The 18,960-nt window shown below is 49.5% G+C and overlaps 3 protein-coding genes across 12 annotated transcripts in view; 1 reads left to right on the plus strand and 2 right to left on the minus strand.

Annotated features, from left to right (window-relative positions):
- NPR2 (natriuretic peptide receptor 2) overlaps positions 1-11,177 on the plus strand; it is a 55,824-nt gene extending 44,647 nt beyond the window's left edge. For 6 of the 10 annotated variants that reach the window (XM_049116254.1, XM_049116253.1, XM_049116251.1 and 3 more), the window contains 20 exons: positions 746-859; positions 1,356-1,491; positions 1,874-1,968; positions 2,200-2,332; positions 2,572-2,656; positions 3,124-3,253; positions 3,416-3,490; positions 3,699-3,776; positions 4,017-4,121; positions 4,219-4,290; positions 6,871-7,030; positions 7,198-7,353; positions 7,432-7,600; positions 7,760-7,906; positions 8,363-8,486; positions 8,679-8,747; positions 10,002-10,176; positions 10,248-10,346; positions 10,615-10,706; positions 10,837-11,177. In XM_049116254.1, coding sequence (XP_048972211.1) covers positions 746-859; positions 1,356-1,491; positions 1,874-1,968; positions 2,200-2,332; positions 2,572-2,656; positions 3,124-3,253; positions 3,416-3,490; positions 3,699-3,776; positions 4,017-4,121; positions 4,219-4,290; positions 6,871-7,030; positions 7,198-7,353; positions 7,432-7,600; positions 7,760-7,906; positions 8,363-8,486; positions 8,679-8,747; positions 10,002-10,176; positions 10,248-10,346; positions 10,615-10,706; positions 10,837-10,902 — 2,280 coding nt within the window. In that variant the 3' untranslated portion in view covers positions 10,903-11,177. The remainder of the gene's footprint in view (positions 1-745; positions 860-1,355; positions 1,492-1,873; positions 1,969-2,199; positions 2,333-2,571; positions 2,657-3,123; positions 3,254-3,415; positions 3,491-3,698; positions 3,777-4,016; positions 4,122-4,218; positions 4,291-6,870; positions 7,031-7,197; positions 7,354-7,431; positions 7,601-7,759; positions 7,907-8,362; positions 8,487-8,678; positions 8,748-10,001; positions 10,177-10,247; positions 10,347-10,614; positions 10,707-10,836) is intronic. The other 4 variants (XM_025432462.3, XM_025432465.3, XM_025432463.3 and 1 more) reach the window with 4 other exon arrangements.
- Positions 11,178-11,273: 96 nt separating this feature from the next.
- SPAG8 (sperm associated antigen 8) lies at positions 11,274-13,570 on the minus strand. Its single transcript, XM_025432467.3, has 7 exons — positions 13,412-13,570; positions 12,613-13,309; positions 12,313-12,487; positions 12,069-12,114; positions 11,870-11,984; positions 11,693-11,755; positions 11,274-11,588 (listed from the first exon to the last, which is right to left on the minus strand). Exons 1-7 carry the CDS (start codon positions 13,450-13,452, stop codon positions 11,397-11,399), a joined length of 1,329 nt encoding a protein of 442 aa, XP_025288252.3. The 5' UTR covers positions 13,453-13,570; the 3' UTR covers positions 11,274-11,396.
- A 923-nt stretch (positions 13,571-14,493) lies between these two features.
- Positions 14,494-16,934, minus strand: HINT2 (histidine triad nucleotide binding protein 2). The gene is made up of 5 exons (XM_025432036.2): positions 16,783-16,934; positions 15,172-15,312; positions 14,971-15,075; positions 14,790-14,862; positions 14,494-14,676 (listed from the first exon to the last, which is right to left on the minus strand). Exons 1-5 carry the CDS (start codon positions 16,861-16,863, stop codon positions 14,585-14,587), a joined length of 492 nt encoding a protein of 163 aa, XP_025287821.1. The 5' UTR covers positions 16,864-16,934; the 3' UTR covers positions 14,494-14,584.
- Between the last annotated feature and the right edge of the window lie 2,026 nt (positions 16,935-18,960).

Raw genomic sequence — 18,960 nt, forward strand, 5'->3', positions numbered from 1 at the left:
TTTGCTTATCTATGAAATGTGTGTAGGCATATGACTATGTGTTTTCTCTGTGACACATGTCTCTTACTTAGTGACATATAGGACCATGCCAGTATGGAGGACAGTGCTGCTTATGGTGGCTGTTCTACACACATTAAGTGAATGAGCCCACAACTTTTCACAGTTGGAATCATTTTCTCTGAGGATTTCCCTCACATGTCATAGAACCTGAAATCTGTTTAATTCACTGGGTGGAGGTGCTGTGTCCAAGTGGCCCAAATGAAAATATAAGTACTTTACTGATAACATTAACCATAATTAACACCTTAGAGAGGAGCTGTTGATCAGTGTTGTCCTTGATAGTGGATTAGGTATCCAGAAAGGATGGGATGGAGCAGCTGTGAGTGCTGTGGCAGCCAGGCAGGGAGGCTAGCTGGCGGCAAGGGGATTCATGAAGATGAGGGGACAGGTTTGGGGGATGGAATTGATTTCATCTGTTTCCCAGGCTCCAGAACCATGCACCTTTCATGGAGGAGTGCCACTCTCCTCTTCCCAGATGTATTAAACATACACTGCACGTGTATCACACACACAGGTGCATACACAACACAGCGCTTAGTATCCTTTCAGATTCTAAGAACCCTTCCAGATTCACCTGTGTGTATTTGTACCATGAATATTTCACCAGGCTTCTCTGTCCTACTTCCTCTCTTCCCCATGCCTATCTTGAATCCTGTTCACTCTTCCCCATGTGCTATTGGTACAGACAGTATTGGTGATCACTTACCGAGAACCCCCAAATCCTGAGTATCAGGAATTCCAGAATCGTCTGCTGATAAGAGCCCGGGAAGATTTTGGTGTGGAGCTGGCCCCCTCCCTGGTAAGTAGATCTCTTCTTCCTGAAAGTCAGGCCAGCTTGGAGGAAATCCTCTTCTCCCTAACTCAGCATCAAGCCTTGGCCATGGAGCCAGCCCTATCTGGGGACTATCTGCTTTCATCCAGTATTTTTCCTTCTGCTCTTCTGTCCAGTGAGGTAGGGGTGGCATCTTAGGAATGAGAGGAGGAGGGATGCCTGGGTGGCTCAGCAGTTGGGCATCTGCCTTAGGCTCTGGGCGTGATCCCGGGATCCGGGATCGAGTCCTGCATTGTGCTCCTTGCAAGGAGCTTGCTTCTCCCTCTGCCTGTGTCTCTGCCCCGCTCTCTGTGTCTCTCATAAATAAATAAATAAAATCTTAAAAAAAAAAAGAAAGAAGGGGAGGGAAGAAAGCAAACCAGAAGAGAGAAGGAGTAGAAAGAGACCCCAGAGATGGGAGATGGGGGCTGGGGAGGGTCCTGGCAGGACATTTGGAGAGCACTAATGATGTTGCCTCCCCTAGATGAACCTCATTGCTGGCTGCTTCTATGATGGGATCCTGCTATATGCTGAAGTCCTGAACGAGACGATACAAGAGGGAGGCACCCGGGAAGACGGACTCCGAATTGTGGAGAAGATGCAGGGACGGAGATACCACGGTAAAGAAGCGGGTCAGGTGGAGGCCAGAGCACCACTGTCAGGCCTGGGAGTGGAGTGGGCAGAAGAAAACACTGGTGCTAGGGGCGGAGGAAGAGTCAGGAGGGGTCAGAGAACATGGTGGAGGCGGACGTGTATTAAGAACGAGGGCCGGGAGGGATCTGAGGTAATTAGAGGAATGGGAGCGCAGGAGAGGGGCCTAGGGTGGATCTCAAAGGAAGGGCTCCTCGACCCGGGATCGAATCCCACGTCGGGCTCCCGGTGCATGGAGCCTGCTTCTCCCTCTGCCTGTGTCTCTGCCTCTCTCTCTCTCTCTGTGACTATCATAAAAAAAAAAAAAAAATTGAAAAAAAAAAAAGGAAGGGCTCCTCTTTTCTATCTTAGGTGTAACTGGCCTGGTTGTTATGGACAAGAACAATGACCGAGAGACTGACTTTGTCCTGTGGGCCATGGGAGACCTGGACTCTGGGGACTTCCAGGTGATGGGGGCAGAGGCAGGGAGGAGACGGTGGGCCCTGAATATCCAGCTTTCCAGGGTCCAGTGGAGGCAGAATCAGGGGTACTAAGGCAGGGACTTGTGTTTTGTTTTTTTTTGTGGGAGCACTATCCTGGGTGGGTGGGAGGTGGGGGAGAAAGCAGCCAAACCCTGGAGTCTGGGGGAGAGGCTGGTGGGAGCAGGCCTGTGGGCCCAGTTTTCTCCTTCCTCACAGCCTGCAGCCCACTACTCAGGAGCTGAGAAGCAGATTTGGTGGACGGGACGGCCTATTCCCTGGGTGAAGGGGACCCCCCCCTTGGACAATCCCCCCTGTGCCTTTGACTTGGACGACCCATCCTGTGATAAAAGTGGGTGTGTGCGGGGGGCTGGGAGTAATCCTTCCTCCCCTTACATTCTTTCATCTCCTCTCCCTGACTTCCCACCCCCATCCTTAGCTCTGTTTTTCCCTCTACTTGTACCCCACCTCTGCCTATTTTCCCTCAAGTCATCTGTCTGCTCCCTGCACCCCGAGCACCACCCCTTCCCTGTCCACAACTCCACACAGTCTTTCTCAGGGTCCCCTCTGGACCTTCTTTCCTTCTTTCAGCCCCACTTTCCACTCTGGCGATTGTGGCCCTGGGCACAGGAATCACCTTCATCATGTTTGGTGTTTCCAGCTTCCTCATTTTCCGGTGAGTTCTGGGCTTCCCACTGACCTGCCCTCTCCATCCCACCGCTCAGGGTTTCTGGGGGTTAGTGGGCCTCTCGGTTTGATGGTTATCTCTTAGGCCTAACCCCTTCCTCTCTAGCCTTTCTTGTGAAGCTGTCTTTTAGCCTACGTGTTGTTTTTCCACTTTTGGTCCTAGACTGGGTGTCCTAACCAGGTGTTTTGAGTGGGGTCTTACAAGGGTAAGGGTGAACTTTGCACAAATGCCACCATTGTAAGAAGGACCTTTTTACCTTCCACCTCTGCGTTTTCAAATGAGTACAGGGCACATATGCCATACGTAGAGAATGTACCCTTCCCTGATAGTCCTGCACCAAGTCCCAACTTGGGTGTGATAGTTGCAGCTTCAGGAACTGCAGGGAAGCCCCCGTGCCCCCACCATCGGCTCACGGGGTGGTAGGATTGGGCTTGCCAGTCAACTGAGGTGTGCAGTCCTTACAGAAAGCTGATGCTGGAGAAGGAGCTGGCTAGCATGTTGTGGCGCATTCGCTGGGAAGAGCTGCAGTTTGGCAATTCAGAACGATATCATAAAGGTGCAGGCAGTCGCCTCACGCTGTCGCTGGTGAGTTCTGGTCTCAGCTGTCCCTCTGCTTCCCTCTGAGTGCCTGTCCTTTCGTACCCTGGACCTTTCCCAGCACATTGGCTTGTAACGATAGCCCCTGCTCTGCCACCATCATCTAATGTTCCTTTCATCCTTCCGCCTCCATGTTGCCCTTGGCCCCAGCGGGGATCCAGTTACGGCTCGCTCATGACAGCCCATGGGAAATACCAGATCTTTGCCAACACCGGTCACTTCAAGGTGAACAGTCATCCGCTTGTTCTGGTCCCCACCATTTCATCCTGTCTCATCCCCATCTGTCACCTCTTGCCATCAACCTCTGCCCCTCATAACCTTCCTTTCTGTGTCTAGCTGAGCTCCTGGATGTCCTCACACTTCTCCAGGATTTGCTAGCACCCAGGAACCCCTGATACTAATTTCCCTTTCCCCCTTTCACTCCCACCACCAGGGAAATGTTGTCGCCATCAAACACGTGAATAAGAAGCGCATTGAGCTGACCCGGCAGGTTCTGTTTGAACTCAAACATGTATGTAACGGTGTATGAGTTAAGGCTGAGGGGTAGATAGGGATGGAGGAGAGGAAAGGGGGAAGAGGAGAGGGGAATAGTAACCTTGGCTAGGAAGGAAAGGGGCTTATTTATAAAGGATTGTAAGTTGCAGGTACAATTAAGAGTAAGGTCCTGTCATGTAGTGGTATATTTCTGTATCTACTTTTTCATCTCCTTCAATTCTTTTTCTCCTCTCCCATCTTTGGTTGTTGTTGTTAGATGAGAGATGTTCAGTTCAACCACCTCACGCGCTTCATTGGTGCCTGCATCGACCCTCCCAACATTTGCATTGTCACTGAGTATTGTCCTCGTGGGAGTTTACAGGTAAGGGAAAGGTAGAGATTCTAGGGATGGGGGAGATAAGTACCTGATAGCTAGTGGGACTAGGATGGGTACATAATCTATTTCATGTCACTACCAGGATATTCTGGAAAATGACAGCATCAACCTGGACTGGATGTTTCGTTATTCGCTCATTAATGACCTGGTTAAGGTAAGTCTTCCTTGCTTTTCCTTAAGAGTTCATCTGCTATAAATGCCTTTCTTTCTTCTTTTTTTTTTTAAGATTTTATTTATTAGAGGAGGGGGGGTAAGGAGGAAGGGGCAGAGGGAGAAGCAGACTCTGCTGAGCAGGGAGCCTGATGCGGGACTTGATCCCAGGACCCCAGGATTATGACCTGAGCTGAAGGCAGACGCTTAATGACTGAGCCACCCAGGCACCCCTAAAATGCCTTTGTTTCTTGATCTTTGCTTTCAATTTCTCCTAGTACTTTGAAAGTCCCATTCTTTCCAGTTCCCCTTATTCCTATGGTTGGGTAATAATGGGTAAATAAAGGGTCTGGGTTGTTTTTTTTTTTAATTTTTATTTATTTATGATAGTCACAGAGAGAGAGAGAGAGAGAGGCAGAGACACAGGCAGAGGGAGAAGCAGGCTCCATGCACCGGGAGCCCGATGTGGGATTTGATCCCGGGTCTCCAGGATTGCACCCTGGGCCAAAGGCAGGCGCCAAACCGCTGCGCCACCCAGGGATCCCGGGTCTGGGGTTTTTAATTGGGGGAGCTTTATCTGCTGCAGAGAATCCTGCACCTGTAAAGAATTTTTGTTTTCCTACCTTAGATATCTCAGATCCCTCGCCATCATCTTTTTTTTTTTTTAAACCTCAAAGAGTTGATGTTAAGATTTCTTAGCAGGAAAAAGATGAATGGGGTCTCCAATCATATTTCTCTTTTGTTTTTTTCCATCATTTATTCTCTGACCAATATTTGGCATAGCTGCTCTTTTTTTTTTCCAGAAAAACAAATTTAAAAAAGAACATTTACTAGCAAAACTAAGAGAAACCAAAGATTATACTAAACCTTTGGTATCTTCCCATATATTAGTTTTAAGCTATTTTCAAGTGACCCAGTGGTCCATAGATTTGCAGACATATGAATTTGAATCTTGCATGGGCTGTGATTCCTACAGCCAGTGAACTAGCCTAGTGGGTCACTTGTATCACACCTGAAGCTGGCTTTGGTTTTTCTGTTTAATTCTCATGAAGTTATTTAAAAATGTGTGTGTGTGTGTGTGTGTGTGTGTGTGTGTGTACGCATGTGTGTGTGGTGTATGTGTGTGAAAATTTGCCATCAAATGAGAGAAAATATTAGGTAAAGTTGATGTGGTGGCTGACTGTGATGATAAATACAAGAAAAACATGACTCTTGAGATAATTATGATTTGATGGAAAAGTGATTTAGAACAAAGCCAGAAGCCTAATCCTTTCTGTATTCACAAATTTGGTGATTCCCAAAGGTTTTGTTGCTATCAAAAAATAAAAAGGAGGAGTTCACAGAGACTAGAGTTATGAATTGTTTAGGTCTGGAGCTAAATATTTAGACAGACAGAGATGTTTTGGTTAGCATACAGATCACTGCATCTTTTTTCTGTTCCACCTGAGCTGACTTGGGTGGGTGCCCAGGGTTTCATTTTGGGAAGCACCACTCGGTCTTCTTAGGAGCTGCCTTAAAGTCCCTCATAGGCTAAGGTTTTTCTCTCTGGCTCCATGCCTGTGGAGGCAGGTTTTACTCTTCTGGCTTCTGCATTGGCTTGGCAGCTATCCTCTACTTTCTGTTCATTTTCCAGGGTTTTACTAATTTACTATTTTCTCTACTTTCTCTCTGGCCCAGTAGATTGCTTTCCCTTCCATTCTGACTTGCCTGCCTACACGTGGTTATATGTTAAAGTTTACAACTGGGTAGTCTTCCTTGGTGCATCTAGGTATTCTTGATACCTGGGTCTCTAGCCATGGCTTCCTAAGTAGTGGCGATACATTTGAGGCCATCATGGGTGTCAGTCATGTCATTCTTGGATTCACTCTCATAGTTCTGTTCAATATCAGAAGACTGACTACCCTTTCCAGGGTAATGACTGATAGCTCCCCTTGTCTCCCCCCCTTTTTTATTTTTTTATAACTACTCTTAATTTTTTTTTTTTTTTTTTATTTACTTATGATAGTCACAGAGAGAGAGAGAGAGGCAGAGACACAGGCAGAGGGAGAAGCAGGCTCCATGCATCGGGAGCCTGATATGGGATTCGATCCCGGGTCTCCAGGATCGCGCCCTGGGCCAAAGGCAGGCGCCAAACCGCTGCGCCACCCAGGGATCCCTCCCCCCCTTTTTTAAAGATTTATTTATTTATTCATGAGAGACACAGAGAGAGGCAGAGACACAGCAGAGGGAGAAGTAGCTCTCTGTGGAGAGCCCGATGTGGGACTTGATCCCGGATCCCAGGATCACACAGTGAGCTGAAGGAGATGATCAACCACTGAGCCACCAGATGTCCCCTTGTCCCTCCCCTTAAACATTTCTCCTGTCCCTGGTGCCTAGTGCCCATATACTGTTTATGATACCAAGAACGGATGACTCTCCATTTGGCCTGCTTCTTCGGGTAGGAACTTACTGTAAAGGATGCCTTTCAAAAGTAACTCATTGCTTTTATGGTCCTGAGATCTTTAGACAGCTAACTAATGGAGAAGGGAGCGGGTATCATGAGCCAGATACCATCCAAACCCATGACTTGATCTGTATCCTGCAGGGCATGGCCTTTCTCCATAACAGCATTATTGCATCTCATGGGAGTCTCAAGTCCTCCAACTGTGTGGTGGATAGTCGTTTTGTGCTCAAAATCACAGACTATGGTCTGGCCAGCTTCCGATCAACTGCTGAACCTGATGACAGCCACGCCCTCTATGCCAGTGAGACTTTCCCCACAACCCACTTTTATATTGCTCCTCTGGCCTTGATCATTTCCACCTGGGGTGGGGGGTGGGAGAGGGAGATGGAATGACAGTAAAATGGGGAGCATTATGGGCTTGGGGAATACTCTTTTTGAGGACCTGGCCAGTCTGTTTCCTCTTTTCAGAGAAGCTGTGGACTGCACCAGAACTGCTCAGTGGGAACCCATTGCCAACCACAGGCATGCAGAAGGCTGATGTCTATAGTTTTGGGATCATCTTACAGGAGATAGCACTTCGAAGTGGTCCTTTCTACTTGGAGGGCCTGGACCTCAGCCCCAAAGGTGAGAGTCAATCTACTACCCATAGACTCTTCTACCTGCAGAACTCTGTTCTTCATTCAAACCCTTTATCACCCTCAGAGATTGTTCAGAAGGTCCGAAATAGTCAGCGGCCATATTTCCGGCCTAGCATTGACCGGACCCAACTGAATGAAGAGCTAGTTTTGCTGATGGAGCGATGTTGGGCCCAGGAACCAGCTGAGCGGCCTGACTTTGGACAAATTAAGGGCTTCATTCGCCGCTTTAACAAGTGAGAGGGCACTAAGGGGCAGGGGCTCTCCAGGGATAGAAACCTCATCAGTCTTGGTAGATGAGGTGGGGCTGGGAGGCCAAGAGAATGGGTTGGGTAGGAAGTCCTTGGAGTCTTCAGAATCCAGGAGCAGCTACCATATCCTGGCCTCCCCCACAGGGAGGGTGGCACGAGCATATTGGACAACTTGCTGTTGCGCATGGAACAGTATGCCAATAACCTGGAAAAGCTGGTGGAGGAGCGCACACAGGCCTATCTGGAGGAGAAACGCAAGGCTGAGGCTCTGCTCTACCAAATTCTACCCCAGTGAGACTTGGTCACCTTTCTCAAATTTTCCTTTGGTATTCTACTCTGTTGGGTTTTCCCTGAGCAAGCTCCAGAGAACTCACTTCCCAGCTCTTAGAACCCTTTGTTGTATCTTGGCACAGTGAGCCTTTCTGGCTGTAGACCGCATGTTTTAATTCTGTCTCCAAATAGCTATGCTGCCTTCTTCCTGGCTTCCCATTCCTTCTTCTTAGGACACTGCTCTATGATACCTTGCTTTAGCAAGTGGATGCAGAACAATCCCAACTTGAGACATTTCACCCTCATCCCCAAGGGGCCCCTTCCATCCCCTCCACCACTGAAATACTTTGCCTTGAGCTAGTCTGTAATGTGTTCCCACCCACCTTCCTTCTCTTCTACCCAGCTTAGCTTTCATGTTATGCATTTCTGCTCCCACCATCCCATCCTCATATTCTGAGTTTGGCCCTTGCTTCCTAGTTCAGTGGCAGAGCAGTTAAAACGGGGAGAGACTGTACAGGCTGAGGCCTTTGACAGTGTTACCATCTACTTCAGTGACATTGTTGGCTTCACAGCTTTGTCAGCAGAGAGCACCCCCATGCAGGTGAGAACCATGAGTGAGAAGTAAGGGTGGGATAGGGATCTGGGGGAGCTTCACTTGGGGCATAGGGATCCTTGATAGGAGGGGAGATTCATTTTGTTCTGGAGTTCCCATATTTTGTTAGGACTTACGGGTTAAGAATTCTTAGAAAGTTAGGCTCAAGTCTCAGGGGCTCTACTTTCCCATCTTTGTTAGGTGGTGACACTTCTTAATGACCTGTATACCTGCTTTGATGCCATAATTGACAACTTTGACGTCTACAAGGTGAGAGCTGGGGCTACCCTCCTCCTGACACCACCTTGAAAACCCAATCTCCCTGAACTCTACACACCTTACCTTGCTTTATGGTCATTTTGTCCTCTTGGGTCTCCTAGCACCCTAGTACTGGGTGCCCTTTGTAGACACATGAGGCTTTGGTACTCTAATTGTACATTTCAGTCTAAAGTCTTGTGAATCCTTAGGCTGCCCTAATCGGAACCATCACAGGAGTTAGCCTCTATTTGCCACTTTTGCCTTGACATATAAATACAGCCTATCCATCTTTTCTCATCTCTCCATCCCCTCTAGGGGATGATTTATTAGGGTGAGGGAAAAGCTACCTTGTAAAAAAAATTATTGAAGTCATTGAATTGGCACAGGGTGGGCTTTATTGTGCTGCAGAGTAAAAACCAATGCAGTTTAGGTGTGATTTTGTGACTAATTGTTGGCCTTGAGCAAGTAACTGGAAAGCTCCTTAAGCCTCACATATCTAACCTATAAGATGAGAATAATAGATTTATTGTGGAAAGTGTTTTACATTGCACAGATAATACTATTTCTGTCCCTTCCCTTTGTATTTACTCTACCAAGTCTGTTATTACTGTAACAAAGAACTCCTATAAACCTTTAACGCAGATTCACCAGTTACTTTTTATTTTACCCCATTTGCTTTGTTTTATTTTTTATTATTTTTTTTTAAATCTGTGTATCTATAGAATTATTTTCTGGACCACTTGAGAGTAAGTTGCAGGCACAGCGCCCCTTTATCCCTGAACAGTTCAGTGTCTAGTCCCTAAAAACAGGACATTCTTTTGTATAGCTTCAGTACAATTAACAAAGCCAAGTGGTTGCTATCTTACCTTGGGCAGTTCAGGCTGTCTGAGGCCTATTTCAATGGGCCTGCCTGACTCTGCACCAGCCTCTGCTCTTCAGGTCAGCCCTGTTCTCTTGCTTCCCATTTCCTGACCGCAGAACCTACTTGTCCATGTCTTGTTGCAGACAGGGTATCCAATCATTCAGTAAACATTTACTGAGTGTTCGCCAGGTACAGGGGTGGGATAGGAAGACTTAAGGATACCCTTAAAAGGCACCCCCCGCCCCCTGCCAATTCTCAGGACCATAGCATTTACTATATAGTTAATGTTCTGGCCTCCCAGGCTGCTAGGATGACTCATAGTGGTGTCCAGCTTATCTCCTTCCACACTTCCCTATTCCCACTGATACACATAGAGGTGACCTTTTAATCCCCATCTCAATCAGGTAGAAACGATTGGAGATGCCTACATGGTGGTGTCTGGTCTCCCAGGCCGAAATGGTCAACGCCACGCCCCGGAGATTGCTCGGATGGCCCTAGCATTACTGGATGCCGTTTCTTCCTTCCGCATCCGCCACCGACCTCATGACCAGCTGAGGCTACGCATAGGGGTCCACACGGGTAAGGCTGATTCTCACTCCAGCCCTTGTATCTGCTTTTCTCAGGCTCTCCCAACCTGTTTCTTCTCCTAGGGCCCGTTTGTGCTGGGGTTGTTGGCCTGAAGATGCCCCGCTATTGTCTTTTTGGTGACACAGTGAACACTGCTTCCCGAATGGAGTCTAATGGTCAAGGTAAAACATTAGCCCTCAACCCTAGCCTCAGCCTGTATGTGTTGTCCTTTTCTTCTTTTCAGAGCTTCTCCAAATCTCTCAGGCTCAGAGACTACAGCTCCTGACTGCCCCATCCTTGGACATATTTTAGTTCTAGTGCATGTCCTGGAAAGACTGAGAACCTTCTGATGGGTGGTGGTTGGGTAAAGCTCTCTCCGATACCACCAATTCTTCTGTTGTCTTTTCTTTGATTCATCTTCCCACCATCCTCGCCCCCATCCCACCCCAGCCCTGAAGATCCATGTCTCCTCCACCACCAAGGATGCCCTGGATGAACTAGGATGCTTCCAGCTAGAGCTTCGGGGGGATGTGGAGATGAAGGTGATGGCGGGCCATGGGGAGGGGTCATGGGAAGGGAGGATGAAAGCAATTATGGGGACAATGGGGAAAAGAGGGAGATAAAGGGGGTAACATAGAAGAATCTGAATTATCTTCACTCCCCCACTTCCAGGGAAAAGGAAAGATGCGAACTTACTGGCTCCTAGGAGAGCGGAAAGGACCTGCTGGACTCCTGTAAACCCTACTTCTTCCCAAGTCACACAGTCTCCTGCTGCTGGTACCTGGGTGGGCAGTGGTCACCGTCTCTCCACACACCAGAAATGGACATTGTTGTGTAGGATGGAAATGAACATGCACAAAAACCCTACCTTATATGGAAGTTGTTGCCCTTTGCAGCTCAGCCTTGTACATATACCTGCCTCACTCTGGCCTGATTCCCTTCTTCCCTACCTTCTGTAAATATCTGTATCTAAACCAGAATATTTTGGCCAAATATAAAACAACAGAAAATGTCATGGTGTCAGAGTCTGGGTTAGGGGCAAGTCCAAGGAAAGATTTTGGAGTGTGAACATGGTAACATATGGAATCACTGAATTGGCAGTCTCAGGATGAGTGAGGACCCTTTATGGAAAGCCCCTTTACCAAGTACAGACAGAATTTACTTCTTTCCCACCTCTCCAGTACAGACGGAGATAGACTCTATATTCCACATCCCTCTTCCCTCCTCAAGCCTTAGATAGTAGTTCTACCCATTTCACCACGTTGTCCTCCTCCCTGACAGGCACGGGAAGATATTTCTCCCAGTTGGTGGGAATAATTCTCAGGTTCATAGGGCAAAGGCTGCCCCAGCGATAAAGGTACTGGTGTCGAGAAGCTGCAGTTCTTCCGGAATGGCGTGTCCAGGGTCTTGATGTTGCTGACACCCTGGAGGAGGGCCAGGATGAGGACAGATCCTGCTCTGTGCCAAGCCAGAACACAGCAGCCTCTTCCCCTCCTTCTTCTCCCCCACTCCCAACACCCTCACACACCGGTAGCTGTGGTGCCCTCTGTATCCAGAAGGTTTCAGGCTGTTCCCATCGGTAGTCATGAGGCTGTAAAAGGAGAACCCGAAAAACTCATGGTTTGTGCTCCCTTTCATATCCTCTGCTGCTTTCCCACAGCCCACTAGAGCCCAGCTGTATAAGTGGTATGGAATAAGTTCTCACCTTGGTTGGGGCAGGAGGCCTGGCTTGTACCAGCTCCTTTCGGTAGTCGTGGTGTGTCACAGACTCGACCTCAGGGTGCTTCCCTGTGGGTTCCTGCTCTGCCTGCACCTCTTTACTATACAGTCCTGGAGGGCATCAGAGCCATTCTTCCCTGATTTTTGTCTTCCCCCTCCCCTTTACCCTTCACCCAGCCTCTCACCAGATCTGATGGTGCAGGAGCATCTCTAGCATGGCTTCACGCTTTCCTGTGGGAGGGCAGGGAATAGAGAATGGGGGAATCTGGTTAAGCAGCAGTCCCAGAGGAAACAAATGTGAGAAAAGGAAGGAAAATCATGGGGTTTTACCCTTCTACCCATTGGACTGGCCATAGTACTACTGGGAATTCCTTCCTCTCTTTTTTTCTCTAATGGGCTCATGCTGGCCCACTCTCTCATGCTTCACACCTCGAATTGGCGGATAGTAGTTTCGTGGGGGCTGGTAGGAGTCTTTCTGGGTGGTGCTGAAGGACATGGGTGACGGTAGCTGCATGGTCAGCAGTCCCTGGTGTCCATGTCGAAAGAAGAAACTCTCAGAGCCATCTTGCATGCTTGGGACTTGATCCAGGTGGTTGGTGGCTCTCTGTGGGCCCCAAGTTGAGTGACCATGATATCCTTTATGGTACCCACCCTCATCATAAACTACTGCCTCCCCCAGGAAACTGGGGGTAGTCTTTGGGAAAAGGGAGCAGGTCAAAACCTTAATACCTCCTCCTCCCAGTTGTAGAGAAGGCAGTGGCCCCGTGGCAATGTTTCATTGAGAACCTTACACTTCCCTTCAACCTGGGGGGTCTTCTGTTGCCCTTGGGCACCAGGTCCTGAAACTTGCAAAAATTTCCAGGGTTGTTTCTGAGGTTCCCAGTGGTGGCTGTAGTGATTCCAGGAGGTATAGTCAGGGACCAGCTCTTCCCCAGGGTTTCTGAAGCTTGGGAGACTGTAGGGGCTGAGCTCAGGGTCATGGCCACAGTCTGGACTAGGCCCAGTGTCAGTGGCAGAACCAGGGCCAGAATCAGGACCAGTGCCTTGACCAGAGTCACAGCCAGGGCCAGAGCCATGGCTAGGACCAGCACTGGAGCCAGGAACAGGGACGGGACTAGAGCTAAGGTCATTTGTAGTACAGGGATCCTGGCTGAAACGGGAAACACAGACAGGCTCAAAGCCAAGTCTCCTCCAGCCTATCTTGTGAGTAAAGCTGGCTCCAGTGCAGGGCTCCCCAGGAGGACGGAGAACGCTCGGCTCAGAGCGGCACTGTGGGGTCTTCGTGGAGAACGCAGCAGTTTTGGCGGTGGTTGCGGCGGTAGCTGCAGCAGTTGTGGCTGCCAGGGCCGACCTAGGATTGCCATCTGAAGGCAACAGTTCTGAAGTGGACCCGAGCCCTTCAGCGCCAGGCTGTACGGCTAAAGATCTAAAAGAAAGCGAATGCATCACAGTTGTCAAAAGCGCAGCACGGTAAGTCCCCTGACCTTCCTTGCCCCCTTATACCTGCAGCCAAAGCTGCAGCTCTCACCGAGACCGCGATTGCCGCCGGGTAGACTCCAGGACCTCCATCTCCCGGCACTAGCCACCGTGTTGCCATAGAGACGACAAACAATTCCAGGAGCCTGCGCAGAACGCGAGTTGGGCGTAAGGGGCTGGGTGGGGGTGGAGGCAAATTCTCTGCGGGGCGGAAGTCTTCAACCTGCCGCTTTCTGGAAGTTTGCTTTCCGTCCAGACTCTGTTCCGCCTCAGCCCAGCTGTTAAAGTTCCGCTTTCCTGGGACCTCTACATTGAAGCATGATTCTTTTGAGACTTTCTATGGTGGTTCTTAGTGTTGGACACAAGGCCAGGGCTGTGATATCAGACAAAAGCATACTTGGTGTGCTGGTGTAGGGGCAACAGTAACCTCCTCTTAGTTCATTCTCAAAAGTTGAAGGATTCTTTTTAAAATGTTTAAGACTGAAAACACATCAAACAACTCAAAAACAAAATGGTGAGACACAGGGATCAGTCAAAGGGTAGCAGTTTTTTGGTGTGATTACTTCTCCTTCAGTAAAGGGCCTACACATTAACCATCCTCCTCCCAGGCCCTCCTTAGAACTTGGCTTGGCATCTAAATGAGAGTCAGGATTGAGCAAGCCTCACTCCTAGGTTTCAGTCTCTTTCAACTCACACAGGCTTATTGCTTGTGTTACTTTTCTAGCTTGACCCAGGTAGACCATTAGTCATGAAGACTCACAGATCTATAGGCAAATGCTTCTTTAACTATAGGATGGGCCTCATTAATGTCTCTCATTCAGACCATAGTCAAGAGGGGTCATTAACTTTTTAATTTTTTAAAAAAGATTTATTTGACAGAAAGAGAGCCTGTGGGCATACAGGTAGGCAGAGTGGCAGGCAGAGGGAGGGGGAGAAACAGGGTCCCTGCTGAGGCTTGATCCCAGGATCTGAGCTGAAGCCAGACACTTAACCAACTGAGCCACCCAGGTGCCCTCAGATCATGATCTTTAATCAGTTTTCTTTCCTATTTGTGGTATAAATCTTTATATATTTAATTATCTATAACATGCATATTATATATAATTATTATATATTTAAGACAGTGATCCAAAATCAAGGGAGAGCAAGTTTATTAGCATCATAGGGTCCCTTTCCCCCCACATTCCAAGCATCAAGTTCTGGGGATCGAGGTCAGTTGGTCGGTTCAACCTGGAGGCCACTGGAGCTGTCGGCCCCCAAGTACGTGAATATGCAGATGATACACAGACTGTGCGCCCATCTTTCCATCGTTGATCACTGAAATAAGAGCTTCAGGTTAGAGGGTCAGGATCATGGAAAAGGTCAAAGATTAAAGATTACATTGAGGGACAGGTATGAGAATTTATAGCTCAAGGCCAAAAGTCACTCACCAAGTCGGTATCCATCTCCTAGGCCTTCAGCCTTTGCTGTCTTTTTGGCCACAAGGAGAAGGTGTCCTAGAAGCTACAGGGAAAGGGGAGGTAGACAGGTGGCTTCCTTCACAGGGAGCAAAACCTCTGTGTCCAGGGCTCCCCACCCCCACAAGCCAAACCTTGGCCCTGCTCTTCCCACCTGCTGGTCTTCTTCTTCAGCCTGGCTAATCCGAGGAATGGGCTTCTTAGGAATGACCAGGAAGTGCACAGGAGCCTGAGGGGCCACATCACGGAATACGAGACACTGGAAGCAGTGACAGGCCAGAGGCCACTATGTTACTTCAACAGGCTGATGGCAGTTGAGACATTCCTAAGGGGACAGGGCCTCAGGGCACCCCACCTGCTGGTCCTCATAGAGAATGTCAGCTGGGAGGCTTCGATCCAGGATCCGGGAGAAGATAGTTGGGGCTGCTCCCCTAGGAGCTGCCTGCTGGGCCTTGGTCACTTCGCTTCCGTCAGTCACAGACCCAGCTGCTCGGACCTGAAGGTGGGTCAGACATACTCAAGGGAGGAAGCCAAGAATATGTCTTCCATATAGTAAGTTGCGGCTGGCAGAGGCTGGGCTCTGTTAGTCATTAACTTCATCCTTCTAAGAACTGCTTAGTGGTTCCCATACAAAGGAAAATTTCCATTTCAGAGTCTCAGCAGCAAAGAGTCGGGTCAGTTAAAGGCTGTATTACAATGCAGGGTTTGACAGCGCCATTGATTCCTGCTCCTAATGTGTCTAGTAAACTTAGTGACTGTTCAAGGTAAAGGCCATAGGATGAGAACTGCAAACTTAGGTCCCAATTCTTTTACCACCGAATTACCTTAGATAAATCCCTCCTCTTTGCTTCAAATATAAAAGGGAGTGGTTTGCATCATCTTTTAAGATGACTGGAGCTCTTTCCATTTACTCACACCTTACTATCCACTCATTCCTTGTCTGATCTTTAAGCTATGTTAGCCTTTTTTTTTTTTTAAGAGTTCATCTATTTATTCATAAGAGACATATGGAGAGAGAGGCAGAGACACAGGCAGAGGGAGAAGCAGGCTCCCTGCAGGGAGTCCAATGCAGGACTGGATCCCAGGACCCCAGGATCACGACCTGAGCAGAAGGCAGACACTCAACCACTGTGCCACTCACCTGTCCCTATGTTAGCCGTTTTATTCAGGTTTTCATACAATTGCCCTGTTGGACACAAGCACATCTAGGTGTCACATCTGACCTCTTACTGTGGATTTTAACTCCAGTCCCTTTAGTCAGTGAAGGGAAGAATTAAGTGAACTCAGTAACCCCAGCGCTAGTTTTCCAGGGGCTCAGAGAAGGCTGACGTACTGTCGCGCTGTGGGAGAGAGAGTTGGGATGAACTTGAGTCCTCTCTCTGGCAAGTGGGGGAAGATGAGAGGTTAACACTCAATGGGGATCCCTGGATGGCTCAGCGGTTTGGCGCCTGCCTTCGGCCCAGGATGGAGTCCCACATCGGGCTCCCTGCATGGAGCCTGCTTCTCCCTCTGCCTGTGTCTCTGCCTCGCTCTCTCTCTCTCTGTGTCTCTCATGAATAAAGAAACAAAATCTTTAAAAAACAAAACGCTCACAAGGCTGGGAGCCTGCCGGGGGCCAGTCTCTGGCTCGGAGAAGACAAACCTCACAACCCTCACTTCCTGCAGGGGGCGCTGAGGAGGCTGGGTGAGCTTCAGGTAGGCTTAGAAGGCTGCAGCCAAGGCCTGGCCCTGTGGCGACCTCGGCGCCGAGCCCGCACAGGCCGTGGCCGCCGCCGCCCACCAGCCCGACCTCACGCCACAGCCCCGCACCTTGCGCGGCTGGAGGCGCGGCGCTCGCGGCCCCGCGCTCGGGCCCCGTCCTCGCGAGGGCGCGCGCCGGCGTCTGGGGGAGGAACGCCGACCCCCCCTCCGGGGACGCCGACCGAGCCCGCGGGACGCCCTCGGCGCGTCCACGGCCGCTTCTCACCTGTGCCCCCCGCGGCCCCGCCACCGCCACCACCCTGCGCGCCACGCGCAGCCCGGCGGCCACCGCCAGGGCCGCCGCCATCTTGCCCTCAGCCGCCGAACCTCTCCCCGGGCCCGCACGCCGGACCGACGTGGGGCGCCGCCGCCGAGGCGGCGAGCGGCAGACATTGGCTCCGCGGGCGGCCGCGAGCGAGCCCCGTCGTCCCATTGGCCGCGCTCCCCGCTTGCCGCCCTTCGGCCCAGAGGGTGGCGCCGTTCGCTCCGCGGGCTCCGCCGCCACCACCTGGAGGCCGAATCTTTTCGTCCCATTGGCTTCTGCCGGCCGGAGGGCGAGTTTTCCACGCCGTTAGCTTCGACTTTTGGTCAGAGTGAAAGTTCCTCCGCCATTGCCCCCCCGCCCCCAGGTCGTCTCGCCCGGAGAGTGGCTCTCTCCATTGGTAGGACTAGGAGACCGAAGGTCGCAGACCCTCTCCCCGCACTGGCCGGGAGGAGGGCGAGTGCTGCGGGCGCTCCGCTGGCCCCGGGAGCCGCCGCCGCCCCTGGGCGCCGAGGCCCGGCAGGCCCGGCAGAAGCGGCGGGGCGACGCCAGGCGGGTGGCCGGGACGGGGTCCTGCCCCTCACGGGTGGGGAAGGTGCCCACCCAGCTTCTTCCCTACAAGGGCATTTCAGCTCTTTGAGCAGTTCAGAGATTTTTAATTTACTCATCGAACGGCACCCATTCCTTTACGTTCTCGCGTACCTACTCCAAGATGGAAGATCTGCAGTTTGTTTTCAGGGCGTTCCCACCCCCCCTTTTTTTTAACGAGGGGCGGGGGGGGGGTGGCGGGAGTGTCTTGTCTTTGCCCCACGACTAATAAACCAAGGAATAGGATCCAGTGTTCTTTCCTAATCAGAATTGATGTGTGCAGGTTAGCCTTGTGCCTGGCATTTTCAGTTAGTCGGGTTTGAAGGACAAGGGAAATGCGTCATGATTAGGTCTGGAGTATATTTTGTTTTGCCGGATTTTAATTATGTACATATATATATACATATATGATGATGATATATTTAATACATAATATATAATTTATATATATAAGTATATATTTATACTTAATAAATTGATACATGTATTTAAGATTTTATTTATTTATTCATGAGAGGCACACACAGAGGCAGAGAGACAAGCAGAGAGAAGCAGGCTCCCTGCAGGGAGCCCCATGCGGGACTCGATCCCAGGACCCCAGGATCACGCCCTGAGCTGAGGCAGATGCCCAACCACTGAGCCACCCAGGTATTCCATCGGATTATATATTTTTGACAGAAAGAGCAGGGGTCACAAAATACTAATGTACTCACACAGTTTTAGACTGACATTTAAAACTTAGGGCAAAAGCCCCCATTGTATCTATCATTAGGGTTTGTTGTTTCAGCACACTGCCTTGACATATATGTGCTCAAAGATTGTGGAATGAATAACGTTTCGTGTCTCATTTCCTTTCATAATAGGACATACGTATTGCATATATATTCCTATTCTGCCCCTTACAATTTTCTGTATTATTACATAGTCTATGTAGACTTTATAGTGTTTGCATATTATTGATTTGAATGAGTTTATCACAGTAACCATTCCTTTATTGTTAACTAGAATTAGTTTTAGTGAATAGTCATTATGGCGCTGATTGCATATCACTAGTCAGAAAGAACTCTTTACTTCCAGAGATAGTAACGATCTTTGGTACAGCCATATTATTATTAGAAAGTGCCTTTTTCCTCCAAAGGGCAGATATTTCCTCACAGGGCAGACTCCTGTGATTTGCCCTAGGAGTTCTAGCCATCCAGATTGTATCCCTTCCTGTGAAAGTATAGATAGCGTCCCAAATGAGGAGAATGTAGATTGGCCTTTTTTTTTTTTTTTTTAAGATTTTACTTATTTATTCATGAGAAACCCAGAGAGAGAGAGAGAGAGAGGCAGAGACACAGGCAGAGGGAGAAGCAGGCTCCATGCAGGGAGCCCGAGGTGGGACTCGATCCTAGGACTCCAGGATCATGCCCTGGGACAAAGGCAGGTGCCAAGGCAGGCGCCAAACTGCTGAGCCACCCAGGGATTCCCAGATTGGCCTTTTCTATGTGCTCTAGAATTGTATGCAGTTCTCATGGTGCCTCTGAGACAGCAGGAGCCCCTAGAGCTGCTCTG

The sequence above is a fragment of the Canis lupus genome, chromosome 11, assembly GCF_003254725.2.
Source record: "Canis lupus dingo isolate Sandy chromosome 11, ASM325472v2, whole genome shotgun sequence".
NCBI lineage: Eukaryota > Metazoa > Chordata > Mammalia > Carnivora > Canidae > Canis > Canis lupus.